The sequence below is a fragment of the Drosophila grimshawi genome, unplaced genomic scaffold (assembly GCF_018153295.1).
Source record: "Drosophila grimshawi isolate 15287-2541.00 unplaced genomic scaffold, ASM1815329v1 contig_1367, whole genome shotgun sequence".
NCBI lineage: Eukaryota > Metazoa > Arthropoda > Insecta > Diptera > Drosophilidae > Drosophila > Drosophila grimshawi.
In genome coordinates this window covers 2,318,385-2,335,479 of record NW_025062889.1, presented here as the reverse complement: position 1 = coordinate 2,335,479, position 17,095 = coordinate 2,318,385, and the positions used below count along the sequence as shown (strand labels likewise).

At 44.8% G+C, this 17,095-nt stretch overlaps 3 protein-coding genes and 1 long non-coding RNA gene across 5 annotated transcripts; 2 read left to right on the top strand and 2 right to left on the bottom strand.

Annotated features, from left to right (window-relative positions):
- Positions 1-83: 83 nt before the first annotated feature.
- Positions 84-1,320, top strand: LOC6569135 (phosphopantothenoylcysteine decarboxylase). The gene is made up of 3 exons (XM_001995115.2): positions 84-635; positions 695-898; positions 977-1,320. Exons 1-3 carry the CDS (start codon positions 456-458, stop codon positions 1,238-1,240), a joined length of 648 nt encoding a protein of 215 aa, XP_001995151.2. The 5' UTR covers positions 84-455; the 3' UTR covers positions 1,241-1,320.
- Positions 1,321-2,280: 960 nt separating this feature from the next.
- On the bottom strand, positions 2,281-10,752 carry LOC6569137 (polycomb protein Asx). The gene is made up of 11 exons (XM_032740904.1): positions 10,511-10,752; positions 9,262-10,279; positions 9,148-9,219; positions 8,396-9,017; positions 8,235-8,330; positions 7,514-7,579; positions 6,477-7,441; positions 4,895-6,409; positions 4,247-4,567; positions 3,945-4,185; positions 2,281-3,096 (listed from the first exon to the last, which is right to left on the bottom strand). The coding sequence occupies exons 1-11, from the start codon at positions 10,684-10,686 to the stop codon at positions 2,732-2,734; spliced, it is 5,457 nt and encodes a 1,818-aa protein (XP_032596795.1). The 5' UTR covers positions 10,687-10,752; the 3' UTR covers positions 2,281-2,731.
- Positions 10,753-10,785: 33 nt separating this feature from the next.
- On the bottom strand, positions 10,786-12,031 carry LOC116805890. 2 transcript variants are annotated; one of them, XR_004365444.2, is made up of 3 exons: positions 11,991-12,031; positions 11,073-11,374; positions 10,786-11,003 (listed from the first exon to the last, which is right to left on the bottom strand). It is a non-coding gene; the product is annotated as an uncharacterized LOC116805890 (long non-coding RNA). The 2 variants fall into 2 exon arrangements; XR_004365443.1 differs by lacking the exon at positions 11,991-12,031 and adding an exon at positions 11,941-11,968.
- Positions 12,032-12,403: 372 nt separating this feature from the next.
- Positions 12,404-17,074, top strand: LOC6569138 (cleavage and polyadenylation specificity factor subunit 1). Its single transcript, XM_032741226.2, has 2 exons — positions 12,404-14,356; positions 14,428-17,074. The coding sequence occupies exons 1-2, from the start codon at positions 12,467-12,469 to the stop codon at positions 16,906-16,908; spliced, it is 4,371 nt and encodes a 1,456-aa protein (XP_032597117.1). The 5' UTR covers positions 12,404-12,466; the 3' UTR covers positions 16,909-17,074.
- Positions 17,075-17,095: the final 21 nt, after the last annotated feature.

Sequence of the window (17,095 nt, the reverse complement as noted above, 5' to 3'; positions counted from 1 at the left end):
CGTTTATTAAAATTAAATTAAATTAAAATTACTAATTTAAACATTTGCCTTCGACCTGATAATCGTTATCGATTGTGTGACCAAAAAACAAACAGTGTGGCAACCTCATGCAGCTTACCTGACAGTTGTTTTTATTCGCTTATTTACGTTTTTTTTTATCTATTTCATAATTACTGTGTGTGTGCTCATTGATTAATGCTCTAAGAGATAAGATCTTATGCCGACGAGAAGACAATCAGACAAATGACTTCACAGATCTACAGTCAAAAGAAATTCATACCGACGGCACCAGAGAAGGGTAGCTTTCCATTAGATCACGAGAGCTTGTGCAAGAAACACTTTATAATCTATGCGAGCTGCTTGCGCCGCAACGAGAACGACAACGCCAAGTGCCGCCGGGAGGCACAAGAGTATCTAGGCTGCCGCATGGAAAACAATCTTATGGAGAAAACAGAATGGTCGAAACTGGGCTTTCCGGAGCAGTCGAAGCAACCGAAGCAGCAGCAGGAGCAACAATAGCAACAATGAGACAAGAACGCAATATTCTCATTGCGGCCACAGGCAGCGTGGCCACCATCAAGTTGCTGCAATTAATAGATGAATTGAGCAACGATAAGCTGCCCTACAAATTTAGCGTAAGTAGCGCTAACATTTCATTCAACAAACATATAACAATTAGCATATATAAACACAGGTTAAGGTCATTATTACGGAACATGCGAAGCATTTTGTGGAGCTGGAACAGATGCCGGAACACGTCTCCGTTTTGCATAATCGTGATGAGTGGCTGACGTGGAATAAGCGCGGTGATCCCGTGCTCCACATTGAGCTCGGCAAGTGGGCCGACATGCTCTTAATTGCGCCACTCAGCGCCAACTCTTTAGCCAAAATAGCAACGGTAAAGTCACACTTATCTCGACAAACATTGATAAATCATACTTGTTTAAGTAAAATAAATTATGTTTATCACTTGCAGGGCATCTGCGACAATCTGGTGTTGTGTGTGGTGCGCGCCTGGGATTTGGATAAGCCGCTGCTATTTGCACCCGCGATGAATACACGCATGTACGATCATCCCATCACTCGGGAGCATATCGAGAAGCTGCTCAGTTGGGGCTACCGGCAGATACCCTGCATTTCGAAAACGCTGATGTGCGGCGACAAGGGCAACGGTGCCATGGCCGAGGTGCATACAATTGTGGCAACAGTTGTCGCCACCTTTTACCAGTTGCCATTGTAACTGATAATTATATATTCTGTATAAATGCTTTTGTTAAATAAATGGTATGGGCAAGTTTAGAAGACTCTGCAGCAAAATAATTCTATTTTGGGTTTCTCAATTTATTTGTAATAATGTTTATTGGTTAATTTTGAGTGCATCTAGGAGAGCAAAATGATTTTCGTTTTCCTCTTTTTTTCATATTTGTTTTTTTTTTCTTTTTTGTTTTGAATTTTGTTCCTCATCGCATTATCATTATTATTTTTTAATTGCATTTGAGTTTTAAATTTACACTTGTGTATCTCTTTTTGCAGTGTATAATTGTGGGCGTGTGTGTGTGTGTTTTATCAACAGTTTTATGCATTTAAATCATTTTTTTTATATGCGAATTACAATTACATTTATATATATTATGTGTTTGTGTTGGGTGTATGAAGGATGAATGATAAACTTAGAATTAGGGGAAATAAAAAGCTTAGTTTGTAAATTACACAGTAAAATATATTATGTATATGTATGCATGTATGTATGTACTGTAGAGTCGTATGTATGTATTATAAATGTATTTTGCTTATTTATCATCATTAAAAACGAACCAACTGAATTATCATCACGCACATTCTGCTGCTGCTGCTGCTGACACAAAATTATAAAAATATAGTCTTCAGGCATACATTGTTTTAAAGTGTCTCGATTCTAGCTTATCTATATATGTATCTATATATATATTTATTTATACTTTTTTCCTTTTATAAATTACAAGTAATATTAAACGTAAATATATTTACATAGCTTTTCTGGTTGCTTTTTTTTGTTGTTTTGTTGTTATTGGTTTTGCTGCTTTTGCCGCTGCCTTTTCTTGATTTTCTTGTTTGTTATTTGTTTAAATTACATTGAGTGTATTTTTAATATGTTCATATCGATTTGTTTTTAATGTGCCCTTGCGATACCCTCTATTTATTTTGGGGATATGCAGCAAGAAGCACAAAATACACAACACTTGCTTGCATATTATTTATATTAAGCTTAGATCCCGCCCCGCCCCCAAAAACTGTTTAATATAGTTTTTTCGTTTCATTTCGTTTCGTTTCTTAGTTATGCTTTATACAAATGGTGTGTTTGTAATGTGTGTATGTGTTTTTGTGTAGACTTTACAATGTGTGTGTAGACTTTCCTTGCGAATGACATTTAATGTACATATACATGATGGCTTGCCTTCTAGCAGTGTGTGGATGTATGTGTGTGTGTGCGCACAAGCCTCTGCACTAAACGGTTTCCTTCTAACTCTGACACGTGATTTGTAGAAAGTAGAAAAGTAACGATAACGGGAAATCAACATCGATTCACAAGTTGCCTTGGGACACGCACGCTAAACAATACATAATAATTATATATGTATGTATGCTATATAAGTCATTGCATCTAAATAGGGATAAACTCTATATATATGTAATATATATATATATATAACTATAATACGTTTTCAAGTTGCAACGGCGCACCGCTTATCTCTCATCTGATCACACACGAAACGCACAGCTTCGACGCACTGATGCAATCGTCATGGCAGAAGGCGCCGCACTGCTGGCAAATCACCATTGCGTTCAAGGCACAGGCGCAGCTGTTGTTTGTTGCCTCGTTGTTGCCGGGCGGCGTATTCTCTCCACTTTGTTGCTGCAATTGCAGTAGAGCATGTTGCTGATGCTGCTGCTGTGTTGCTGCTTGTTGCTGATTGGCTGCACCGCCACCTGCTGCTGCTGTTGTTGTTGCTGCTGCTGTCGTCGTCACTATGTAATTGTTGCTGGCATCGATCAGTGTTGCCGAGCTGCTGTTGTTGTTGTTGCTGCTGCTGCCGTCAATGTAGGTGATATTGGTGCCTATTTGAGAGTTGAGCAACATTGTTAGTATTCCATTTTAAATACGTTTTTCCTTATATATTTAAATAAATTAAGTGCAATTATATATGTTAAAGTAATATAAATATATACTTAAATACTCATGTGGCATTCACAATTGCGGCTGTTAAGAGCTGTTTTATTTTGTGAAAAGAGAAACGAGTTTGTGCTCTTGTCTACAAAAGTAAAACCTTATTTAAAATATGTGCAAAAAAAAAAATTTTAAATTAGGGTGCATAGATCAATTAAATATATATTATATGCATATATACATTTTATAATCTTTTGTTTTTGAAAACTATAATTTATAAATGCATTATTAACAAAAAAATATATATGTACACATGATATTAAAATCATTGACTTATTAAAATATCACTATAAGAATTAAGAATTATTCTCGAATTGGGAACAGTTGTAAAATTTGTAGTATTAATATTAAAATTAATATAATATTAATATACGTATATAAAGTATTCCTTCCTTATACATAAGAACATATTTGTAATTTTTAAATCTCTCTTTTTTCGCAGCTCCTAAACAGCTCCCAAAAATGTGAATGCTTTCCAACAAAGAAAATAAAACATGCAATCGCTTTTTACATACTCGAACAATACGCAAAGGGTTACGTGGAAATGAAAAGGTGTCAACGGTTTTGTTTTGGTTTTGGTTTTGCCAACTAGGTAAATCTAAATAAATCTAATGTGATGTGAGATAATTAATAGTGAGATGATTGCGTGCCAATTTGTAGTATGAAATGTGAATGAATTTGTGGGCGGTGGATTTGAAAGACGTACCTCGCTAAGCACACTAATAAAACACCAATTTACCTGCAGCAATATTGCGCCGCACAATATTCGCGGCCGCATTCACATTGCCCAGTTGTTGTTGCTGTTGTTGTTGCACCTGCTGCTGCTGTTGCTGCACCTGCTGAAAGTCATGATGATGATGCAGTGCATCATTTGTGGCACCATTGCCAGCGCTATTGTTGTTGTCCACAGAAGCCGGACGCCCGCGTCCGCCCATCGTAATGCCATTCAAGCCATGCAACGGATTCTGCACAGTGACAAACTATGCCAGTAAAAAGGGATTAATCAGTATGGAGTCAATGGATCACTTGGCTACTACTCACCTGATTCTGATGCAGTGGCGGCGCACTGGAAGCACGCGGCGCCTGATTGTCAGCGGCACCAACAGTGGCCCGATGCACCAGCACATATTGACCCGTTCCATTCTGATGGAGTAGCTGCTCCTGTTGCGCTGCTGCTGCCTGCCCCTGTTGCTGCTGTTGTTGCTGTTGCGTCACCTGCTGCTGCAGCTGCTGCTGTGGCGCGCCTCCACTTGACGCCACTCCCGGCGCCGCTGTCAACATGTGCCTTATCACGGTCGTCGGCGATGGCTTGCGCTGCACATACTTCTTGCGCGGAAAGCCCGTCATCCGTGGGCCAATCACCTACAAATTGAAATGCAGAAAGATTTAAATGGAGTTAAGCTAGGAAGTAGAGCTATGCTTAATGGGATAAAGAGCTTATCTTAGCTATAGCAAATTAGTGATATACTCTCAAATTGATATCTTTAATCCCCTATGCCTTATACACTCCCTGGCTCAGAACGATATCTCTTGATCTTAAAATTATACCCCCAATCAAAATAATATCTGTAATCCCCTATCCCATAGCTTATACACTCGTGTTCTTCTCAAATTTATATCTCTAATTCTTTATCCTTTGGCTTACACACTCCCAGTATCAAATTTATATCCCTACTCGTCAATCTTTACCTTGTACACTCCTGGTCTGCCCACGCCCATCACATTGGGCGGCATGCCGGCGGGCAGAACTGCTGGCGCAGCAGCCGCAGCAACAGCAGCTGCACCACTCACCAGCAGCTCCTCCTGTTTGAGCAGATTTTGTACGGGTGGTGGTGCAGCAGTAGCTGCAACTGTCACATTGCTGGCCACGGTGCTCAGGTTACTCAGTGGCGTGGCTGCCACCGTGGATACATTGAGTGTTGCATTGCTGTTACTGCTGCTGCTCACAGCGGTTGTTGCTGCTGTCGTCTGTTGCTGCTGATTGAGTATGGCCGCTGGGGGACGCAGTTGTGCCTTGAGGTTCTCACGATTCGGACTGTTCTGGATGACCGCCTGGCAGATTTGATAGCTGCGCTCCAAATTCACAGCACCTGGTGGCAAACGATTTGTGGTCGCCTTGCGTCCCTTCCCCGTTGGCATCTTTGGCTGCAATCGCTGTTGGGCAATCGTTGTTGGTATGCCCGATGGTGGCAATGTTTTCATTGTTAGCACATTGTTCACAGGCACAACGGGCAGCTGCAATGGTTGCTGTTGCAAATTGCTGTTGTGATTAGCTGTTGCCGACTGCTGCTGCTGCTGTTGTTGCTGTACAACCACATTGGCATAGGTGGACGGAATCTGTGGATTATTTACGGCTGCTGCAGCTGCTGCTGTTGCCACAACTGCTGCTGGTGTTGCTGCTGCTGCTGCTACTGTGTTGGGCGACGCATTTGCGGTTCTTGTCATGGAAATTATATTCAATGGCTTTGCTATGAATTTGGGCGGCTGCTGCTGTTGCTGCTGGTAGCTTTGCTGTTGTTGTTGCTGTAGTTGCTGCTGCTGCAGCAGATTGTTGTTGGCCGCCTGCGCGAGCAGTTGTCGCTGGTGCAGTTGCGCCTGCAGCGCATATTGCTGCTGTAATTGTTGTTGTTTCTGCTGCTGCTGTTCAAGTTGCTGCTGCTGTTGTTGCTGAGCCAGCAAATTGGGCGTTAGAAACTGCTGTGCACCATTGCTGTTGATCTCAAAGGGTTTGCGCAACGCAGCAACTGGCAGAGATTGATGTGTTTTCTGCAACGCATTGCTGCTGGTTGCCTGCTGCTGCTGTTGTTGCTGTTGTGCGGCTGCTTGCAGTGTAAACTGCTGCAATAGCTGCTGTTGTTGTTGCAGTTGCTGCTGCTGCTGACGTTGTTGCTGTTGCTGCTGCTGCTGTTGTTGCTGCAGCAAAAAGTTCCCAATAATCTGTCCATTTGAATCAACCAAAATTTGACGTTGCTGCTGCTGCTGCTGCTGAGGTGCTTGTGCAGGTGCAGCAGCAGCAACCGCTGCCGTTGTTGCTGGCTGGGTTAGCTGTTGATTGATGGTAATGTTGCTGCTGCTGCTGCTGCACAGGCTCAAATTGTTGCTGCTGTCATTGCTGTTGCTGCTGTTCGTGATGACAGTGCTGGAGACCTCCATTTCAGCAGCGGACATCGGCACAGCAGCATCGCACAGCAACTCGTGGGTAAGCTGTGGAGCAAAGCAGAGAGATTAGTTTATTATATATATTAGAAAAGATTGATATCAATGGACTCACCTCATTGGCAAAATCGCTGCTGTGCGCTTGTGGCATAAATGAATGCGGCGTCAATTGTACCACATCCTGCAGCTGCGCCTGCAACTGTTGTTGTTGCTGCTGCTGCTGCTGATGGTGATGCTGTTGTTGTTGCTGCTGCTGCTGTTGCTGCTGGTGATGTTGCTGCAGTTTGTCAACAATATCGCGCACTTCGTCGCTTTCGCTGTCATCCATGACATGATCGACCATTGCACTCATTACTTCGTCGTGATCAGGATCCTGTTCCTGATCCGCATCGATGCATTCGACAACCTCGTCAACGTCGACAACATCATCGTCCTCATCTTCTTCGTCGTCGGGCACATCGTTGTCATCGAGCAGCTGATGACACTCGACCATGTCATCGATGACCTCCTCGGCCTCATGCACCACATCCATTAGCTGGATAGCCTCATTGCTGGACGCTGCAGGAGCAGCAGCTGACATCAATTTAATGCCACCGAAATTCCAATCGTGTTGCACATGCTGAAACATTTCACTCGAATTCAACTCAACAGCGGGCGACAACTGTTGCTGTTGTTGTTGCTCCTGTTGCTGCTGCTGTTGTTGCTGGAGAGTTGCGACTGTGGTGAGCATTGCTTGCATATCGGCAAGTGTTGTTTCCGCTGCGCTAACCAATGCCGCACCTGCTCCTCCTCCGCCGCCGCCACCGCCTGCTCCTGCTGTCGTTGTGGTTGCTGCTGCCGTTGACGATGAGTTGCTGCTGGAACAGGACGACGACAGCGATGAGGATAACGAGGAGGAGGCACAACTGCTGCTCGATGCCAGCGAACTGGCTGGCGTCGTCGTAGCCAGCGATGAGGAGTTCGATGAGCAACTGCTGCTCGCCATTGCCGGCATTGTTGACATGGTCATCGTCATGCCACCAGAATCCTCCAGCTGCTGCTTATCACAATGATCGTTCAGTTTTATGATTGTCGCGGTTGCTATAATGCGTGCGACAAAGACATACAAGTTAGCAAATAGTTAGTTATTGGTTAAATGTTGATATATATTACAATTGGGCGATGAAGATGATGAGTAGTAGGCGTGGCTGATCGCTGCTTGATGATCGTGGAAGTAAGCTGCGTTTGAGCGAGAAATGAAAAAGCATTAGATGATGATTGAATTAAATCAAAATAGATATCCATATTTATGTATCGAAACTGAATACAGATACGAGTTTAACACATTTATTTCGTAATCCGAATATAACAAATAATTTTGAAATTTAGTTACAAACTATTACAAAATATACGAATGCAAATAGATAAATAAATTTGAATATACTAAGAATAAAAATAAATAAATTGTATTTTACTGTTAACAATAACAAACAGAAAATATGAATTGAAAATTATGAAATTAGTTTATATAAACACATAAGAAATTAGTGGCTAAAAACTATATGTATATCTATATATATTTAGAGCAGTAACAATTACAATAGAAGCAAAAAATATTATTTTATGTTGCTACAAGAAAATGCGCAAAATAAACTAGTTTTATGACTAAAATTAATTGCTTTAATGGGATGCTAAAAAAACCAATCAGACAGCTAATAATAAAAAGAGCTACAGAAATCCGAAATTATGCACAAGAAAACATTTAAGGAAATAAGAAAACATAGTTTAAATACACTTGTTAAACACAAAAGTATAATTAGCCACAACCGATTATATATATATATATATACAATTCTATTTTAGTTGGCATTCAAAATGGTCAAAATAAGCTTACCATGATCGATCGTATCGGCAAATACAAAGTCATGGCTAGATGTTGTCGTTGAAGCGCTTGTTGTTGCTGCCACATTAACCGTTGTTGCTTTGGTATCTGAACGGAAATAAATAAAACATTTCAAATATGTAGTTTACCAGATCATATAGTATATTACACACCTTCTACAAGCTCAACATCCTGCAGATAATCCACAAAATTGTCGACAGCAATTGTGACTGCTGTCGCAGGCATTTGTATTGGAGTTGTTGTTGGTGCTGTTGCTGCAGCCGCTGTTGTTATTGTGGTTAGTGTCTGTGGTGCATCAGGTGGCTCTAGTTTATCACAGGTACTGTTGATAAGTGGCTGCTGCTGCTGCTGGTTGTTGTTGTTTGTTAAAGCTTGTGTTGCTGTTGCTGCTCCTGCTGCTGCTGCTGTGGATGATGTTGTTGTCGTTGTCGCTGCAGCATGATCAACAACATCGGCTGCATTAGGAACAATCTCAGTTATTTCATGTTTTATTTCCTTGCTCTCCCGCGACGTTGTCGGCAACTCATCCGGCAGCAACACATTCTCATCGACATCATTGGCTACCAAATCGATTGTTTCGGGTTCGCTGCGTTTGCGTCGCGACGGACTGCTCGACGGACGTTTGAGGATGCGTCGCTGTTGCTCCGTTAAAGCGTTGCTGCTTATTGTAGCAGCTGCAGCAGTTGCTGTTGTTTTTCCTGTTGTTGTCGCATCCAAGTCCAAGCTGCTGGTTGTTGTTGTTGTTGTAGTGGCTGTCGTTTCGCACTTGGTGCTCTGCAAGTGTTTGAATTTTACATAAAGCGATTGCTTGACAATAAGTTTCTTATTTGTAAATTAACTCTAATTTTAAAATGAAATAAAAATTGAATAAATTGACTTATAAGTGGAATATTTAAATGCCTACCATATTAAATTTCAGTTCAGTCTCATTATCACATGTTGCTTGTTGTTGCTGTTGTTGTAGTTGCTGCTGCTGCTGTTGTTGTTGTGGTGGTGTTGCTGTTGTTGTTGTTGCTGCTGTTATTGTTGGTGGTGGAGGTGCTGCTGGTACTGGCCTCGTCGTCGGCTCCAGCTTGATCAGTTTGCTGGGTGGCGGGTTTGTTGTGAGCGGTTTACGCTTCGCATTCTTCTCGCCCCAATACGGCTCGAAATGCTTCAGCTTCCATGGATCGAGTTTGTTCTTTTCACGTTCCGCTTCCGTTTTCAGTTTGATTTGATTCTCGGGCGTGAATTCGCCTTCGCTGAGACGTTCTCGCCACTCCAGGCAGGCGCGTGCAAAAAACTCATTATTCAGGCAGGAAGCGCTCAGCCGAATGGCTTCTTGAGAGATGCTATTGCTGCCACTGCTTGTGCTCGGCTGCTGTTCGAGCTGCTGATCGACCAACAGCAATGTTGGCTGCTGCTGCTGCTGCACCACCAACTCGCTGGCCTCACGATCGACGCTCGGCAATAGCTGGATGAGATTGTGCTGATAGAGTGGCGGCAGCAGCGAGAACGTTTGCTTATTGAGCAACGCCCGCAGATTCGTTGAGGCCAATATCGAATCGGGCGTTTCCAAATCGATTTTGCCATCCTTTGTCTGTTCGATTTGGGCGGCAGTCGTTAGCTTCTTATTGCTGCGACGCCGTGGCTTCACGCTGAAGCCCGGTATCGAGGCCAGCACCTCGCGCATCATTGTCGTTTGGCTGGCGGCTTTTGTGGCGCCCGGCGAGCAGCCAGCACCAGCTCCAGCAGCGGTCGCAGAACCTGTGGCATTGGCAGCAGCTGCTGCTGCTGCCTCCGCTGCTGCTGCTGCTGCTGCTGCTTTCGCCTGCTGCTGCTGTTGTATGCGTCGACTGCTGATGCCGCGCACAACGGGCATTGCAGCAGCAGCAGGTGTGGGAGCGGCGGCGGAGGCAGTTGTGGGTGTTGGTAGCACGTGCAACGCTGGCGCTGGCGTCAGTGCAGCTGCTGCCGCGTTATGCAACGCATCGTCACTGGGCGTTGGTTTCTTCTCAGGTGGTATGGGTTTCATAATGATGCGTGGCAGGTGGCGCCTATTAACGAGAAGTAAATGTTAAGAAATAAATATAAATATTTGGAAATTATTAAATAACAAGTTTGTCGCTCGACAGTTAGAACTATTAAGCATAGCAACAAATAAGACTCACAAAAATGGGGCTATTAGAAAATATAACATTAGTTAATAGAATTTGAAAATAAAAGTGTTGCACATATCGAGCGACCACCGTACTGATTGATATATATATATATACAAGGACGTTTACCTCAGACTATGTGTGTGCTGCTTATTGGGTGACAGTTGCTGCTGTTGTTGTTGCTGCTGATGCTGATGGAGCTGCTGTAGCTCAATGGCCGCCGTTTGCTGTGCTGCGGCATCGAAGGCGAGCGGATCCTTTTCATCGTCATCGTCCACGAGATTCACATGCGCCGTTACCTCCATAATCACAGGTGTTATGTGTTGTTGCTGCTGTTGTTGCAGTTGTGGAATGGTGGGCAAATGTTGATGTTGCTGTTGCTGGTGGTGGTTGTGTAGCTGCTGCTGCTGCTGTTGCGGCGATGACGACGGCGCCACTGCTGATGTTGATGTATCCGGCGTTATGGTTTTCATATTGATTTATTAACTATTTACAACTATGCGCAGCGAATTTTCCAGTTGTTGTTCTCCTTGTTGTTGTTATTGTTCCTATTGTGTCCATGTCAGGCGTTGTTATTGTTCTTAATGTTGCGGCAGCAATTTAATTGTTTTTTGCGAACATACTGCAAGCACACACATGTAAAAAAACAGGAGTTATAAACAAGTTTAGAATTAGAGCGGCTGCAACTAACCTGGCCAGCAGCAGTTTTAGCCATCACAGGCACAGGCAACGGCAGCAGGTGTGGGTGGTGGGCCGGCAACGTAGCCAATTTTGTGGGGCGACCCTCGACTCTCTTTCTCTTCTTCTTCTTGTTGTTGTTATACAAGTTAACAGTTATTAGAGGAGTCGTCGTCGTTGTTGTTGTCGCCGTGTATGTGTGTCTTACCGTTACCCCTCTCTTAACCCTTACTCATAGCCCAGTCACAATATTACACACGCTAATTTTCAGTTTCAGTTCTCTTTGCCTTTCCTTTTCCGCCGTCAATTTCTGGCCTACAATAACAAACACAACAACAAAAAAAAAGAAGCAAAGTTGGTTGGTTTGTTGCTTTTGCCCCTGCAGGAATAATACATATGTATGCACATACACTCACACACATTCACACACATGCATACATATATAATTATAATGCGCACACACACACAGAGAAACAGGCGCACGCACGCACATATATATAAATATATGTATGTATGTGTGTAAAAAGGTTTTTGCGTGGTTTGTTATGGCTTTTATTAATTGCGCTGCACTTAAGTTAACGGTTAACGGCATGGCCCAGCACTTGCACTTGTTTATGGTTCGTCCTTATACACTACGAGTCGATAATAAAATATTGTATGAATGGTGTTTGCAAAGACACAAACAAAAGCAGAAGCAGAGAGCCACAAAATTTTGGATTCTTTTTCTGCTTCTTGCGTTGCATAGAGTTGACTCTGTCTGACGCAAGCGTTCACATATGCTTTGGCTGCACGCCAACGTCTATCTTTCTTGCGCGCACACGCGAGTTAGCTACGCAGCAAAAAAAAAAAGCTGCCAGTTAATTGAATGAAATTGTATTTACTTTGCACACTAAAAACTAAACACACACATAACGCGCACTTGCCGTATTACATTTTAATGTTTATTGGGGTTTTTATTTGATGGTTAAATTATAATTATTTGGGCTCCCAGTTTGAGAGCAATAGGGATGTTAAAAACTGCACTACACTAGAACTAGAGCTGCAAAACAATTGCCAGCATATATCGATATCAAAAGTCGAGAAAGAGAATGACCCATCGTGTTGATAAGCTATCGAATGGGCTGAAATACGATATGTTTTTGGAGCAGATACACTAAAATAGATATGCCTGTCTGTAATTAATATCAGTTAAACATTATGTCAATAGAAGTGAATATATATTTTTAATTGTTACAAAAACCTCTCGATATATTGCACAGTTGCCATCAATAGTTGCAACTATCGATAGTTTTGCAGCTCTGAGCCTCTGATATAAAAACAGATGTAAACAACGCCGGCAGCAGCTCTTGATTAGTGGGAAATGTTTTAATTTGTTGTTACTAATCATTGTACATAACTGCGGCAAAGATGTTCTCAATGTGCAAACAAACACACGCGGCCACCGCGATCGAATTCGCCATTTCGTGCCGCTTCTTTAACAATGTCGAGGAGAATTTGGTGGTCGCCGGCGCCAATGTGCTCAAAGTGTATCGCATTGCGCCCAACGTGGACGCAGTGCAGCGCCAAAAGCTCAATCCCAGCGAGATGCGTTTGGCGCCCAAAATGCGTCTCGAATGCCTGGCGAGCTATACTCTGTACGGCAACGTTATGTCGCTGCAGAGTGTCTCGCTGGCAGGCGCCATGCGAGATGCTCTCCTAATTAGTTTCAAGGATGCAAAGTTGTCGGTGCTGCAACTGGATGCGGATACACAAACGCTGAAAACGCTGTCGCTGCACTACTTCGAGGAGGATGATATACGTGGCGGGTGGACGGGTCGCTATCATGTGCCCGTGGTCAGAGTCGATCCGGATGCGAGATGTGCCATAATGTTGGTCTATGGCAAGCGTCTGGTTGTCCTGCCCTTTCGCAAGGACAACAGTTTGGATGAGATTGAGTTGGCCGATGTGAAGCCTATTAAGAAAGCGCCTACTGCTATGGTTACACGTACGCCCATCATGGCCTCCTATTTGATTGCGCTGGCCGATCTCGACGAGAAACTGGACAATGTGCTGGATATACAATTTCTGCATGGCTATTACGAGCCGACACTGCTCATACTCTACGAGCCCGTACGCACCTGTGCCGGTCGTATTAAGGTCAGGTCGGATACATGTGTCCTCGTTGCGATCTCCTTAAATATACAGCAGCGAGTGCATCCGATTATTTGGACAGTGAATAACTTGCCCTACGATTGCCTGCAAGTCTTTCCCATACAGAAACCGATCGGTGGATGTTTGGTGATGACAGTGAATGCTGTCATCTATTTGAATCAGAGTGTTCCTCCCTACGGCGTCAGTTTGAACAGCTCGGCGGATAATAGCACCGCCTTTCCGCTGAAGCCACAGGATAATGTGCGCATCAGTTTGGATTGTGCGAATTTCGCCTTCATCGATGTGGATAAGCTGGTGATATCGTTGCGCACTGGAGATCTCTATGTGCTCACGTTGTGTGTGGACTCGATGCGAACGGTGAGAAATTTCCATTTTCACAAGGCGGCGGCAAGTGTGCTCACCAGCTGCATCTGTGTCTGTCACACCGAGTACATCTTTCTTGGCTCTCGTTTGGGCAACTCGCTGTTGCTGCACTTCACCGAGGAGGATCAGAGCACAGTGATTACCCTGGATGATGTCGAGGCGACTGTCGAGCAACAAACCATTGAGCAATCACCCGAAGAATTGGCAGAGGAATCGCCCGTCTACGATGTGGAACAACATGAAGCGCCACCGCAATCGAAATCGCGTCGCATCGAAGATGAGGAACTCGAGGTGTATGGCTCGGGAGCGAAGGCATCTGTGCTGCAGCTGCGCAAGTTCATCTTTGAGGTCTGCGACAGTCTGATCAATGTGGCGCCCATTAATTACATGTGCGCTGGCGAACGCGTCGAGTTCGAGGAGGATGGCGCCACACTGCGTCCACATGCGGATAACCTGAACGATTTGAAGATTGAACTGGTCGCCGCCACGGGTCACAGTAAAAATGGCGCCTTATCCGTTTTTGTCAACTGCATTAATCCTCAGATCATCACAAGCTTTGAGTTGGAGGGTTGTCTGGATGTGTGGACAGTGTTTGATGATGCAACGAGAAAGGCAACGACTGCCAGACAGGATCAACATGATTTTATGCTGCTCTCGCAGAGATCTTCGACGCTGGTGCTGCAAACCGGGCAGGAGATCAATGAGATTGAGAATACGGGTTTTACGGTCAATCAACCTACGATCTATGTGGGCAATCTGGGCCAGCAGCGATTCATAGTGCAGGTAATGGGACAGGCTACTCCTCTCCAGCTGCTCATTCGTATATTTAACATATAAACATATATCTTCCCTAGGTAACCACTCGGCATGTGCGTCTGTTGCAGGGCACACGTCTCATCCAGAATGTGCCCATCGATGTAGGCTCGCCGGTGGTGCAGGTGTCCATTGCCGATCCCTACGTGTGTCTGCGTGTGCTCAATGGACAGGTCATCACGCTAGCGCTGCGCGAGACACGTGGCACACCCCGCCTGGCCATCAATAAGCATACGATTAGCAGTTCTCCGGCTGTTGTTGCGATTGCAGCGTATAAGGATCTGTCGGGTCTGTTCACCTGCAAGGCAGATGATGTGCTCAATTTGACGGGCAGTTCGGGTGCAGGATTTGCCAATAGTTTTGGCGGCTACATGAAGGCGGAACCCCATATGAAGGTGGAGGATGAGGAGGATTTGCTGTATGGCGATGCGGGCAGTGCTTTCAAGCTGAACAGCATGGCGGATCTGGCCAAGCAATCGAAGCAAAAGAATTCGGATTGGTGGCGCCGCCAACTCATTCAGGCCAAGCCCAGCTATTGGCTGGTGGTGGCTCGACAAAGTGGCACCCTAGAAATCTATTCCATGCCCGATATGAAGCTCGTATATTTGGTTAATGACATTGGCAATGGTGCTTTGGTTTTGAGTGATGCCATGGAATTTGTGCCCATATCGCTGACGCAGGAGAACTCCAAGGCGGGCATCTTACACGCCTGTATGCCACAGCACGCCAACTCTCCGCTCCCGTTGGAACTCTGTTTGGTTGGATTGGGTCAGCATGGCGAGCGACCGTTGCTGTTGGTGCGCACACGTCTCGAGCTGCTCATCTATCAGGTCTTTCGCTACGCCAAGGGTCATCTCAAGATACGTTTCCGCAAGTTGGAGCAACTGCATCTGCTGGAACAGCAGCCCACACACATTGAGCTCGATGGCGAAGATGTGGAGGAGGCAGAATCATACAATATGCAAGCGAAATATGTGCAAAAGTTGCGCTACTTTGCCAACGTGGGTGGTCTGGCTGGGATTATGGTGTGTGGCGTGAATCCCTGTTTTGTCTTCCTCACCTCGCGTGGCGAGTTGCGCATCCATCGACTGCTGGGCAATGGAGATGTGCGCAGCTTTGCCGCATTCAACAATGTGAATATACCGCATGGATTCCTCTACTTTGACACCACCTACGAGCTGAAGATCTCGGTGCTGCCCAGCTATCTGAGCTACGATGCGGCGTGGCCGGTGCGCAAGGTTCCCCTGCGATGCACACCCCGCCAGTTGGTCTATCATCGCGAGAATCGCGTCTATTGTCTGATCACCCAAAAGGAGGAGCCGATGACCAAATATTATCGCTTCAATGGCGAGGATAAGGAGCTGTCCGAGGAGTGTCGTGGCGAACGCTTCATTTATCCAATTGGTTCACTGTTCGAAATGGTGCTCATCAGTCCAGAGACATGGGAAATTGTCCCAGATGCCTCCATTCAATTCGAGCCTTGGGAACATGTCACAGCTTTTAAGATTGTGAAGCTTTCGTATGAAGGAACGCGATCTGGGTTGAAGGAGTACCTATGCATTGGCACCAATTTCAACTATAGCGAGGATATCACCAGTCGTGGCAACATTCACATCTATGACATCATTGAGGTCGTCCCGGAACCGGGCAAACCCATGACCAAATTCAAGCTCAAGGAGGTCTTCAAAAAGGAACAAAAGGGTCCAGTTTCGGCTATCTCCGATGTGGTTGGATTTCTGGTCACTGGCCTTGGCCAGAAGATCTACATTTGGCAGCTAAGGGATGGAGATCTCATCGGTGTCGCCTTCATCGATACGAACATCTATGTGCATCAGATTATAACCGTTAAATCCTTGATATTCATCGCCGATGTTTACAAGTCAATCAGTTTGCTGCGCTTCCAGGAGGAACATCGCACTTTGTCATTGGCTTCCCGGGATTTCAATCCCATGGAAGTGTTTGGCATTGAGTTCATGGTAGATAACTCCAATTTGGGCTTCCTTGTCACCGATGCCGAGCGCAATCTCATTGTCTACATGTATCAGCCGGAGGCGCGTGAATCGCTCGGCGGACAAAAGTTGCTGCGCAAAGCGGATTATCATTTGGGTCAGGTGGTGAACACCATGTTCCGTGTGCAGTGCCATCAGCGAGGTCTGCACCAGCGCCAGCCCTTCCTCTACGAGAACAAGCATCTGGTCATCTATGGCAGTTTGGATGGCGCTTTGGGCTACTGTCTGCCACTGCCGGAGAAGGTCTATCGGCGATTTCTCATGTTGCAGAATGTGCTGCTCTCGTATCAGGATCATTTGTGTGGCTTGAATCCCAAGGAGTATCGCACCATTAAGTCGGTCAAGAAACTGGGCATTAATCCGTCGCGTTGCATCATCGATGGTGATCTGATTTGGTCATTTCGCATGTTGGCCCACTCGGAGCGCAACGAGGTGGCTAAAAAGATTGGCACACGCACCGAGGAGATACTTGCCGATCTGCTCGAGATTGAGCGCATCTCGGCCGTCTTTTAAACCGTGTTCGATCTCGCTCGAGTGATGATTGTATATTGTTAACTTTAAGTCTTATTTCTATTTATGGTTAAGTTAAAACCTAACTTGGCTGCTCCAAAAGCATGGTGGCAACAAAGTATTTTGTTAAGTGAAGAACGTTTTTAGATTTTCAAAATATATATATATATAAACATAATTTGAAATATTA